This window comes from Anopheles cruzii, chromosome 2, assembly GCF_943734635.1.
Source record: "Anopheles cruzii chromosome 2, idAnoCruzAS_RS32_06, whole genome shotgun sequence".
NCBI classification, from domain to species: domain Eukaryota; kingdom Metazoa; phylum Arthropoda; class Insecta; order Diptera; family Culicidae; genus Anopheles; species Anopheles cruzii.
In genome coordinates, this window is record NC_069144.1 from 11,767,278 (window position 1) to 11,779,682 (window position 12,405).

Below are 12,405 nucleotides of genomic sequence, written 5' to 3' on the forward strand. Positions count from 1 at the left end.
TTTCCCAAATTGAACACGTCGGTGTTGAACGTACGTACCGGATGCAAAACGAATATATCACAATTCAATATTCCTTTGGATGACTACTACGATTGCGAAGGATTCCTATTGTGTCTTTTGAACTTGTTAACTTACATTAAAGCTTCTTTGAAAACGATCATGCTTTGTGGTGGGTGTCTGAGATGACATCTACTGTCACATTTGACGCTTGACGTGCCGTCAGTTTGACATCTGACAGATCGAGACGTTTCGTGGCGAAAATGCTGCTGGCTCGTTTCCTCTTCCTCCTTGAGGCAGGTGAAAAAAGTGCCGCTCTTTTTGGCATAAAATGATTGGTCGTTCAACGTAGTTAAGTAAGTGTTGGTGTCGACATCAAACTGGGAGCGGGTCTAAACTGCATCCGTTCCAAGCGACGCCTGCACAGACATAATTTTCAGTACCTTTTTAAGTCTGAAAAGAGTAAAGCGCATCCTAACTTACTGTAAACAGTTGTTACAGACTTATTGATTTGCCTTTTTCACACACGTATGACGAATTTAACCGGTTAAACGAATTGTGAGTGTTTAATTTAGCTCGTTCGTTCATCAACCTCAGTCAGTGTTTCGAAGAACATTCAGGCGCCATGCAAGAAGAGTATTATGATGAAGATGGTAAGTCACATTTATGATTGACGTTTTCGTAGGTTATGTTTTCATATTGTAACATTAATATGTGTTGCCCCATTGATGGTGAAAGATGAACTTTGTTGGACGAAACTCATGCTCCAACTGCGTCGATTGAATGTTGCTACCGATAGATCGCACAGTATAAGACCGATGTTGACGAACAGATCAATTTTGCTTCAGTCGACATTAAAACTAGAATAGAACATATGCTCGATTTCTACTGAAAATGTTTAATTTTCATTTTCTCTGTTTAATACCGAGCAGCATAATATTAAATAAATATACTTATATTAATAAATTATATAAAAATGTTAATTAAAATTCAAAAAAGTAAATAAGCTTGTTTGGCAAAGATGACCAATATGAACACCTAAAAATGTTTGTGTTAAATACATTTTAACTTAAAAATTTTATAACTGCTATATCTGCATATGTTATACATTATCCTACAAGGTTTGTGTTAGGTCAGCATAAGCATCAGCGACGAATACCAGGAGACGCACCACGCATGGCCTCCTGGTGTCACTTTACCTTTGGTGACGACTGCTTTTATTTTACACTTTATGTCTTCGAGTGTGTGTTAGTGACAGCCGTTGTTTCACTACCACTGCTGGGGCTTGGGCTTGCTTCAATTGGATGATACACACGTGATAGGGTGGCCAGAGTATAGCAGTCCACTCAGCAAATGCTATACATAAGTATGTGGATAACATAGCTGGCTTTGTTTCACAGGTAGACTTTGCTTTTGGAAAGGACCTCAAAATTCCCTGTGTTGTTCAAGAATGAGAGATTAGGGAACCAGCCTTCAGTGCATTCTTTTACGGTTTCGACGTATTATGTTATTAATGACCCACCTATCATTTGACCCTATTTGCCTACGCATCTATTGGTCCACATCTACTGCTGGCTGTGTTTAATTGTTTAATTTCGTTTACAATTTAGGATTTAAACTGCATTTCGAAGATGATGTCCCGCTCCTCGAACGGCAGTTCTACTTGCGGGCCTTTCCGAATGTTAGTAAAATCGCCGACCGAAAGGTCCACTGCACAGCATGCCATACACACATCGGAACGGCACCGGTGTCCGAGGCCATCATCCGGATGCATCCCGTGTTGAAGGTAACGCACTGCCGATCGTGCCACGCGTTCTACAGCAGTGGCGAATTCGATAAGGGAGAGGATGGCAGCGAACTGTACTGCCGCTGGTGCGGCCAGGGAGGAGAAGTGTACTGCTGCTCGAAATGTCCGTACGTGTTCTGCAAGAGTTGCATCGTGCAGAACCTATCGCGAGTGTGCGTGCAAGATATAGCGCGCAACGAGAACTGGCATTGTTTCGGTTGCGCCCCGAGGATCGTGTGGCATATGCGAGCTCAGCACTGGGCCTTAATGAACTACATCAACAAGCAGAAAAAGTAAGTCTGGCTTGGCAAACCCTTTACCAAGTTCTGCTACTAAACGTTCCTTTTTTTTGGGTTTTGCAGAATGATCAAAAGCAGGAACCTTTCTGCCATCGCCATTCAGCAACTGATGAAGCAGGACAACACCGTTTGCTGCTCGACGAGGGTGCTAAACACGCGGCCGGGAAAGAAAGCCGTCACGTACGGTGGGCCTCGCAAGAATATCAAACGGATAAACGACGACTTCTCCGATGACTCGTCGTCCAACGACGACGCTGAAGCTTCGACCAGTGCGGCCTGTTCGTCCAGCAAGCCGATGGTTAGCATACCGTCCGGAGAGCAAAAGCTGTTGAATGTGTCGCTGCCTCGGATTGAAGTGGCCACTACTCCGCAAATCAAAAAGGTTAGCCACCCGTCGGACAGACCGAGCCAACAACCGGGTCAGCCGCAGCAGCAGCACCAACAGGAAGCGTATCAGGCGCAACAACAATTGCAGCAGATAGCGCAGCAGAAACAGGACGCACGGCGCTGGGCCCCTGTTCATCGGCACCAAAGCGGACCTCTCTCGATCCTGCCTCCCGCCAAAAAGGCGAGAATGAGCAACGACTCCGAAGTCGTCTGTACACCAGACATCTCGGGAATTCTCACACCGGCGGAGGATCCCAAATCGTCGGCATCACCCGGTCAGCAGCAGCAGCAGCAGAACCAGCAGGGGCAGAAGTTGGGTCAGTCAAAACAAATTTTCATCAACAATTCTCAAATGATCCCAACGTCGCCATCGTCGTCATCGTCGTCGTCGTCGTCGTCGTCGTCGTCGCCATCAATGGTCGCGCATAAGGTGCCCGTTCCAGCGGGAGGCATACGGTTCCAAGTGCCGCAACAAGTCACAGTGCGAATGACGCCCGCCGGCCAGCCGAACGTCAGTCCGCGGTATGCCGCGGCACCAATGGTACAAAAGGTGCGAAAATTGGTGCCGGCGTCGAGCATGTCGGGTGGCAAAGGTATGCCACCTGCGCCTGTCTACCATACGATCAACGGCTTTCGTGTGGATCTGAGCACGGCCTCCCAGCAGAACACGTTCCGTCTGCCGAACGGGAAGCTTATTCAGGTGCGAAAGCAAGGAAGCAGTAGCTCCAACAACAAGCAGCCGGAACGGCTGAACGGAGAAGTGGTCACGAGCACAACAGCGGCCACACCACAGCAGCAGGCGGTGTTGTTGCCAAACGGCCTCGCCACGACTGAGAATTACACCGTAATGTCGGTTCCTTCCGCCGGCAATCTGTTGGTATCCACTGCTAACATTCGACACTCGATGCAGCCAATGCAGTCCATGCAGCGAGCCACTGCGGTCTCTCACAGTAACCAGCAGGTGCGGTCAGTAGGACAGCAGCCAGGGCGTCCAATATTACCACGTCCACCGGGTGCTGCCCCGCCCGGGCCGCCAACGGGGGCTCAGGCCGCGTACTTCCGAAATCAAACGTACAGCATCATTCCTCAGCCACCCGCCGGGCTGGGCGGTGGGCCTCAACCCCAGCCCCAGCAGCAGCAGCAACCGCAGCAGCAGCAGCCGCAGCAGCAGCCGCAGCAGCAACAGCAGCCGCAACCGCAGCAACAGCAGCAGCAAATGCATAACAATATTCCGTCGGAACACTTAATTCCGATGCTGGCGGCCGCGTTCTCCGCTCACTCAGGAAGCGGACCAACCGCCGGTGCCCCCAGTCCTCCGACGATGGCCCGTGCACCGGCTGCTGCTCCTGTTGCTGTTGGTGCTGCCGCTGCTGCTGCCGGGAACTACGGCACAATGGGTTCCGCACAATCGTCCCTGGTGAGCACACTGCGCACGATGGTAAACGGTCCACACGAGGACACAGCGCTCGGGATTGCGCGGCAAGAGTACGAGTCCAAGCTGCTGCTCGGAACGGAGATATGCACCCAGATCGTCACCAAAATCGGCTCCCTGATCAACTCGAACTCGTTCAAGCACATTCGTAACGTGTGCGACCTGAAGGAACTGTACATCCACCTGTCCTACCTGCTCAAGTACGGCATGGGTCGGCTGCAGGTCCTGCAGGACCGGTGCGTCGACGACGTGAAGAGCATGGGCTTCGACAAGCCGTCCGACTTCGTGATGGTGGGCGAGATCCGCAACCGCAACCCGGAGGACGACAAGAGCGGCGACGAGGACGACTGCGAGATCATCGAGCAGAACACGACCGTCATCGAGGTCGACTCGGACGACGAAGACGGGGGGGTGGGACCGCGACAAAATTCATCTGGAGACAGGCTCAGTTCCGCTCAGCAACCGCCAGCGCCGGTCGAAGCTAATGTGACCATGCAGTTCGAAGTCGTTGCTAGTGCGCAGGGAACGTACGACATTCTGCAGGTCAGTTCGACGCGATCGAGCGTCTCGACGTCCCACGGATCACCGGAACGCGACGCCGCTCCCGTCCCGTCACCGGTTCCCGTCGTCGTCGCCGCCGCCGCAGCTCAGGATGGTGGTGCGGCTGGCGCCGATGACGTGGTCGCACCGGCGGATCCGTCAATGTACAAGAGAACGGAGGGCAGCGAAAATGATTCTCCGGCAAAAGAACCCGCGGATGTCACACAATTGGTGGACGCTCCCAATAAAGAACCGACCGCCGGTGCTGCCGAGGAGCTGGTAGAGCTGATTGAGATGCATGAAAGCGAAGTCACGGACGAGCGAACGACGGCGGTGGGTGAAGATGGTAAGCATACGGGAGGTTGGGTTCCCATTTCATAATCGGTCTTAGCTGACGTCCATTCACTTTCCGTAGGAAAAACGACACCCGCCGCGGATACGTCGGCGTCGGACGCCAAAGAGGGTCACTCATCATCCGGCAGTGATCTGCTGTTGGGGCTGAAGGATGCCGTGGAACTGATCGAGATCTCGGCCAACGAAGTATCGGAGTTGCTTGAGATCAGCGGGGAGCAGGAATCGGAAGCGCCTGCAGCTGACAGTGCACAGAAAGAAACCGATCACCACCGGGAATCGGAACCGATCGAAACGCCGTTGGTCGCCAATCCGGACGGCGACGCCAGAGACGAGACAGTGGACAAGGCAAGCGCACCAAAGCACGGTGATGATGACGCTTCCCCGAACGAGCTTCAGAAGACGATGGACGACGACAGCGAAACGGTGACCGCTGGAGCCACACCGGAGGATTCTGTCCCCTCGGGAGACAGTGCGCACGAACCGAGGTTGGTAGAAGCCACGGAAACGAACCCCACAGATGTGCCGGAAAGTGAAAAAGAAGAGTCGAATTGTGATGAACCGAAGGACCGCGACGTGGAAATGGAACCGGCGGACGGTGGCTCTGGCACCTCGGCTGCCGCGGCTGAGGATACTAGCATGCTGCCAACGAACGACAATGTCGTGGTGGATTCGTTGTCTTCAGCGAAGAACGACGAGCAACGGCCAGACGATGATGACGGTGGTGGCCATCGATTGGACAACAGTGACGACTATGACATGGAGCAGTACGATGACGGCGACGAAGACCAGTTGAAAGACGGAGTGGAAGAAGACGAGAACGAGGTACTGATACTGTTTCCGACGGAAGAAGCGGAAAGCAACGCCGAGGGTATCGATCCCAAGAGAATCGAAGAAGAGCCAAAGCCCTCCGATCTAGTCTACGAGCTTCTCGCGGAAGAGTACCAGAGCAAGAGCAAGTCGAACGATCTACCCCTGGACGACCCCGTCCCAGACAAGGACGTGCTGCACGACGGTGTAGAAGACGAACCAGACAAGCAGCTCCTCGAAGACCGGTTGCTGGCCTCGAGCGGCCAGGAAATGGAAAATGGCGGGATCCAGGAGATGGGGAAAATCGGCTTATTTGAGGACAATTAGAGCAGAGAATGAATTTGTCTGTCTGGGGCACAAACATATGGGCTCCGTATCGGAGGCGTGTGCCTGGCGGAGTTTCTTCAACTGTACATAAAATAGATCATAACGTAGATTAAACTATTTATATGCGCAACGTACGTGTGTATGTTTCAACTAAATTAGCACAAGGCATCATTCGAGTGTCAATAAATAGATTATAAGACTTGCGAAATAAATGAAATGGTCCAATCGATTATTTCAATCAAACCATTTCAAGTTTATGCTCGTCAATGTTAATTCTCTTGCTGCTTTCGCTTGATGGGCTACAGGAAAGTTAACAATGGAAGTCTACGAGAAGAGGAAATTCCTCGCAAATGTCTATAAGGTCACAGAACTAATCAAAATCGATCGGCATATTGGTAGTCGTAGCATCGCCCAGGAACTAATCTTATGCTTACACTGCTGATGATCTTGTTCTGTGGTTGGATAGCTTCCAGGTGTCACCACCATTCCAAAGAAATTAGACAAGAATTGAGAAAAGTGAACGGAGCAGTCGCGCACTGCCGATGGCCGATGGGTGCGCTACGATCGCTGCCTACCGAAACGATCGTTCACAGTGGTTAAACTATTTATTACAACTCTCGGCAACTAAAGCAACACTTGGTAACTCTCTCTCTCTCTCTTTCTTTCTCACGATCTTGCTCTCTCACGTGGTGCCTGGGCACTTTGTCCCACAAAGTACGGGTTCGTCGCCAACGGCCAACGGTTCCCACGGCGGTGCCAAAATGCTCGATTCCATCGGAAGCCAACAGCCCGCAGCTAATCGGCACACATATTCCGCTCGGTTTCTAGACATTCGTTTCCCCTTTCGCCTTGCCGGGGCACCCGTTGGCATCGGCGGGTTTCAGGGCCGGGATGCACTTGCCGACGTGCGTGAGGACGATCTCCCGGTAGCGGTACAACACGATGCTGATGATGGTGACCCCGAACAGGACACCGGCCAGCACCTCGTAGTCATTCTCCAGCCGCTCGAAGTGGTGCTCGATGCCGATCAGGGCGCCAAAGAAGCGCCCGAAGCCGAAGTGCGCTATCACCGGGAGCGCCTGGGCCAGGGCGGACACCTTGCGCGGGAGCAGATCGCGGAAGTGCAGCACCAGCGTGATCCAGGTGAGCCCGAGCGTGGTCGGTAGCAGCCAGTCCTCCACCACATCCCACAGCGAGTAGTCGAGGATGGCCAGCAGAATGAAGCGCACCACGAGCGACAGGAACGCGGCCACCAGGATCTTGCACGCGCCGAACGCATCGATGATGCGCCGCGAGTAGACGAGCACCGGAATGGCCAGCAGGTCGCCAGCGAGCAGAACCGTGCGGATAAACGTGCGAAACAGAGTCGATTGCTTCGGGGTGCCCTCGTCCTCAGGCAGGTCAACGATGTGCGACTCGTCGATCGAATCGATCACACTCCACAGCGAGCCCAAACCGATCGCCACGAGGAACGGCAGCCAGCAGCGCTGGAAGTACTTCCGCAGGGGCGGCATGGACAGGAACTTTTGTGGCACCGTCCGGAACTGCCACCAATCCTCGGCCGGCGACAGGTCCATCTTGAGCGGGCTGAGCAGTATGACGGCGGCCGTGGTGTACAGAAACACAAACACCATGTACGGTTGCTCGAAGTCATCGTTGAAGAAGATGATCCAACCCACGGCACCCCACACCAGCTGGCGCCCAAAGTCGGCCACTCCGCTCGCGGGGTCACGGGTTGCCACCACGATGATCGTGTTGAGCAGCGTTAGCGCGGCCAGCAGGAAAAAGTCCAACAGCGAGCGGACCGACAGGTAATAGTAAAACGTTCCGTCGCCCTCGTCATCATCGCCATCGTTGTCCTCGTCCTGCGGGAGAAACGCGGACTTTGTTATTCTCCAGGTCCATCCGGATTGTGAGTGCGGGTTCGGTTCACTCACTCCATCGCAAAGGGTTCCATGCAGAAGGCTCTCAGCGTCCTCGTACGGCTCGACTATGTCACACTGGACGACGGGCTTGCAGCCGGCAGGCTGTTCCTTAACCCAAGCCTTGTCCAACGGGCACCGGAATCCGTCTGCGAAGAAACCAAAAAGAAACCGTTAGCGAATGGCAGTGAGGCGGGGCTGCAAGTACCTAATGGATAGCTGCACTCGGTGCCCTCGTCCTTCTCGCCGTGCCCATCGAATTTGGCCTTCAGCTGGATCGCGCCCTCGCTGTACGTGTGGCAAAGCTCGTCCTCCTCGTCTCCGTCGACGCACACGATTGCGGTTGGCACCAGCACCGTCTCCTGGCTGTCCGGTACGCCGTCGTTATCGTCATCATCATCGTCCGCATCCGGTATACCATCATTATCATCATCATCATCTTCCGCATCCGGAATACCGTCCCCGTCAAGATCGTTCGATCGCGCTTTGCCTTCTAACGTATCCGGCCCGTCAAGATCGTTCGATCGCGCTTTGCCTTCCAACGTATCCGGAATCCCATCATTATCATCGTCCACATCCTGATCGTCTGGAATACCATCGTTATCATCATCATTGTCCACGTCATCCGGCAACCCATCATTATCATCGTCCGGGTCCTGATCATTCGGAATGCCGTCCCCGTCGAGATCATTACTCGACTCCGGATCATTCACGTCGGGGATCCCATCGCCGTCCGAGTCACGGCCCACCGTTCCCTGGCCACTGCCCAGGTCCAGCACCGTGCCATCGTCCTGGTCCTCTTCCTTCTCCCGAATCCAGGCCGCTAGCTGGGCCGACTTGGCCTGCCGGGCGTAACAGTTGCTCTCAAACTGCGCCTCACTCTGACATCGGTACGTGCAGTTCTCCAGCGTCAGCAATCCGCTCTACAAAAATCATAAGGGAACCATGTACCGGAGCGGATGCCACCACTGATGCTACACCCTGGCCTTAGACCTTACCTTCTCCGCCTCCCAATCGTGGCACACGCCACCATCGGAGCACTTTTCCTGCACAATGAAGGCCCCCTTCCGGTTGCACAGGAAGCTCGCCTGCGGCTGGCACACTTCCGGCGGTGGCGTCCGGGCCACGGCGAACATTAGCAGCACGTACAGCACGATCGACGCGATGAGGGTGACGGCCGTCAGGATGCGCAGCCGTTTGCCGTAGGCGAACGCGTTTCCGGTGGCCCACTTGTCCGCCAGCAGGGCAAACACCAGTGGACCCAGGAGTGCGGCTAGCGGTATGATCACCGAGATCGAATAGATCTCATCGTAGGCGAACCCTTTCTTCGCCATGTTGGACTGCAGGAAGGGATAGATGCATCCCAAACCTGGAACAAAGCGAACCGCGCGGCGCGGCGTTAGATCGGTAAGCTGCGAATGTGTGCCCCCTCTCGTGGCCGTACCTCCGTAGAACAGAAAAAGGACACATTTCAGCGAGAGGCAGTGCTTGGCCTCGAAAAACGGTTTCCGTTCCTCCATGGCCCGGCCCCGTGCCGGTCGGTGTCCCGGCTACTGCTTGCTGGTACTGGTCCTGGTCCCGCTGTGCTAACTTACCATACACTGTTCCCACCTAAAACTCTGGCCGGCCGCGTTCGGTGAAAAAGAAAATTAGAATCCGCAACACGCGTAAGCGGCCGGGTGTAATTAAATAAAGTGTCAAGTGTCGGCCATGTCAAGTGTCGCGTATCATGTGTCACGCGCGCCATTTTCTAATCCGTCCCTCGGAGACCACGAAGAAGACCTTTTAATCGTTGTTTCTGGTTAACGCCGTCGACTACATCTTTGCTTCATTGTGCGGCTTCAAAATAATAGAACACCGGCGAAAAATGGCGGAGCGAATTTTTTACGCGCCGCGGTTCGGGAGCGATGTCTACTTTGATCGCAGTTTAAAACCAAATGCCAAAATGGTCCACCCGTAGCCTGTAGCCTTGCTTTATGGATGTACGCCGGGCAATCAAAGCAGCCGTCTCAGTAAGAAACCCTTTTATGAGCAGGAAGCCTCGCATCGCACCGAATTTTGGTGTGCTAATTTAATGTTGGGCACAAACGTTTGGGCATTCCACCACCACCGGATGGGACTTAGCAAGCGAATTATCACCACACAACAACAACAACATGCATACATTAGATGGGGCGTGAGCGGCAGAGTGATGCAACCCCACATTTGATGATCCCTATCCGGTGCACCTCAACGGCAGCAGGAGATCGGATCGGTTGTCGCACCGGTCGCGGCCATCAATTTGCATTTGCCACCTTCAAGCGAACCCAATTGCGCTCCGCGAGCAGGCGGCGGCACTTTCGCGGCGTTTTCGCTGCCCTCCCCGGTTGTTGGCCAGACGCCGTCGTCGGTCGGTCCATTTCTTCGAGTGGAGCGGGCAGAGTGCCATTGGCAATGGAATTTGCAAATGAATCAAGCAGCTCATGGTGGGTGGAAGAATCGGGGCACCTTTAGAGTGTGTGGCAGCGTAACAAAACAGGTCATAAAATATAGAGATGCCACTCGGCCACTCGGACTAGACCTTGCACCGCGAGCCTAGCACATCCATTCCGGTCTTTCAGCGCCGTTTTTCCTCTTGTTGACGTTCGACGGCGATGACGACGGCCTACACGCTTCTAAAATTATCAATTTTCTACAATTTAGCAATCACCATGGGCTGGGCTCAAGCGAAGAAACGGAACAAAAAGGCCAGCGGTGCTCTTGATCGAGATCCGCTCGGAGAGCCTCTCGGTGGATCGATCCGACGTAACATTACATTAGACACGATGATTCGATGATCGTTTTGAGATGCTTTTCAACAGATCGTCAGCAAAATAGAGCCGCGTAAGGCCGGCCATAAATCCGTTCTTCGTTCTGCATCATCACCACTGCAATCGCCTCGCACACACACACACACACACACATTACAACCACGTGTCCGCGTCCTTCGAGCTCTCGGAGGATCAAAATAGGAGACCCTGCTGCTGCTGCTGCTGCTGCCCGCTGCAGGGGTTAGATCATCGGCGAACGCAACAGCGCGGTTCGAATTTCCTTCGCTCTGTCTCTGCACCGGGGACAGTTCGTTCTGTTTTCTTTTTCCCCCGCGTTTTTCATGTGGCCAGGCGCGCGCGGCGGTTTCGATTTTTAATTTTATCGCACACACGATCGGCGGCGGCGGTGTATGTGCCTCTCCCTCTCTCGCCTTTTCGCGTCGAGGATTCCACTGTGCGATCCTCTCTCTCGATTTACGTAAATCCGACCACCGACCAACTCCGCGACACTATCACACACACACCGCAGCTATCCAGAGTCCCGGAGGACTGCAATCAACTAAATGATGCACCAAGGCCACCTGTAGCACTGGCGGAGGGCTCTCCGATCGGATGCACCACTGCTACCACCGGTTCCGGTTGCGCTTTGACAGGTGTCACCACGAATGTGTGTTTTTCATTCACGCGAATATCCGTTCTCGGCCGCGACGACGAAGAAGTAAAAATAACCCCTAGCACCACGGACGGGAGCTAACACTCTCGCTGCTCACTCGCTATCGTCCCGGCACATCCGCGCGGCACCCTCTGAACCAACCTGAACCGGATACCGCATCGAATCGACCCGACCCGACCCGGAATCGGACTAAAACACACTACCACTGAGTGAAACAACCCTACAGGAACACCACCAGGGGTTTGTTCGCTAACCTTGGGATACACGATGTACAAACACACGATGGCGCGCGATTTGATACTAAAGATCGGCTGGAAAATTAATAGCTTGCCTAGCTGCTGGCCAAACTGGCCGCGTTTGGCAGCCACAAACGCACGCACACTCGCTGGTTCAGACCGCGGAGAAAGTTCCGAACGGACTGAACGGGACACGGGCGAACCTATTCTCGGACCGTCTCGCCGTCGAGAAGAATCGCAGCGCCGGCACTCGCTCGGCCCCACTCACACGCGATCGCGATCTATCAATAGGCGGCAACAGGCGGCTGAGTGTCCTTCGCGCGCGCACCGATGGAGACGCTTGGTCACTCACGCTCCGAGCTTAAGATGTACCTTAAAATGACCCCCCCAAACAATCGATTGCAGTACGATCGATTATTAACAGACCATTCTCTCAGCTTACCTGGTGTGTTGGCAAAACATTGACTGAAGCGTCAAATCCCCCGGTGGCCACGACGGATACTTATTGTGATACGTCGCGCGACCTCGGGGTAGTGCTTAGCGCGGTGCTGTTTATTTTTATTAATCCAAACGAACCCGCCCGGCTGGTCTGATCCGGTTGTGGCCACCCATTACCACCAGCCTCGCCCACCCGCTAGCTGCTAACGAATTGGCGGCGGCTCCGGCTCGTGGCATCAATCAACGCTGCCACAATGAGCGGCGCAGCGGCCCTCCCCTTAAGCATCTCTCGCTAAATCGCGCTGTCCAGAGAGTTGCTTTCGGGGCTGGCAAAACAAAGGTGAGTTCCCGGCGGCTTCGTGCCGCGGAGTGTACCGCGGAGAAACAATAAACAAACCAATTAGACCCCTGATCTCCT

General features: G+C 54.0%; 2 protein-coding genes across 4 annotated transcripts; one reads left to right on the top strand and one right to left on the bottom strand.

Annotated features, from left to right (window-relative positions):
* Positions 1 to 622: 622 nt before the first annotated feature.
* Positions 623 to 6,175, top strand: LOC128278431 (uncharacterized). The gene is made up of 7 exons (XM_053017160.1): positions 623 to 650; positions 1,608 to 2,076; positions 2,146 to 2,786; positions 2,946 to 3,779; positions 3,849 to 4,312; positions 4,361 to 4,787; positions 4,857 to 6,175. The coding sequence occupies exons 1-7, from the start codon at positions 623 to 625 to the stop codon at positions 5,927 to 5,929; spliced, it is 3,936 nt and encodes a 1,311-aa protein (XP_052873120.1). The 3' UTR covers positions 5,930 to 6,175.
* A 340-nt stretch (positions 6,176 to 6,515) lies between these two features.
* Positions 6,516 to 11,717, bottom strand: LOC128269003 (uncharacterized). 3 transcript variants are annotated; one of them, XM_053006333.1, is made up of 6 exons: positions 11,568 to 11,717; positions 9,296 to 9,462; positions 8,850 to 9,220; positions 8,060 to 8,774; positions 7,867 to 8,000; positions 6,516 to 7,794 (listed from the first exon to the last, which is right to left on the bottom strand). In XM_053006333.1, the coding sequence occupies exons 2-6, from the start codon at positions 9,369 to 9,371 to the stop codon at positions 6,754 to 6,756; spliced, it is 2,337 nt and encodes a 778-aa protein (XP_052862293.1). In that variant the 5' UTR covers positions 9,372 to 9,462; positions 11,568 to 11,717; the 3' UTR covers positions 6,516 to 6,753. The 3 variants fall into 3 exon arrangements, with proteins under 3 accessions (XP_052862293.1, XP_052862290.1, XP_052862292.1); XM_053006330.1 differs by having other exon boundaries at positions 9,296 to 9,468; XM_053006332.1 differs by lacking the exon at positions 11,568 to 11,717 and adding an exon at positions 11,455 to 11,549 and having other exon boundaries at positions 9,296 to 9,470.
* Between the last annotated feature and the right edge of the window lie 688 nt (positions 11,718 to 12,405).

Coding starts and splice junctions, on each gene's coding strand:
- LOC128278431 (XM_053017160.1), top strand. CDS start 623: ATGCAAGAAGAGTATTATGATGAAGATG. Junction 2,077..2,145: donor TACATCAACAAGCAGAAAAA/GTAAGTCTGGCT, acceptor TGGGTTTTGCAG/AATGATCAAAAGCAGGAACC. Junction 2,787..2,945: donor CCAGCAGGGGCAGAAGTTGG/GTCAGTCAAAAC, acceptor TGCCGCAACAAG/TCACAGTGCGAATGACGCCC.
- LOC128269003 (XM_053006333.1), bottom strand. CDS start 9,371: ATGGAGGAACGGAAACCGTTTTTCGAGGCCAAGCACTGCCTCTCGCTG. Junction 8,775..8,849: donor ACGATTGGGAGGCGGAGAAG/GTAAGGTCTAAG, acceptor TGATTTTTGTAG/AGCGGATTGCTGACGCTGGA. Junction 7,795..7,866: donor ATGGAACCCTTTGCGATGGA/GTGAGTGAACCG, acceptor TTTCTCCCGCAG/GACGAGGACAACGATGGCGA.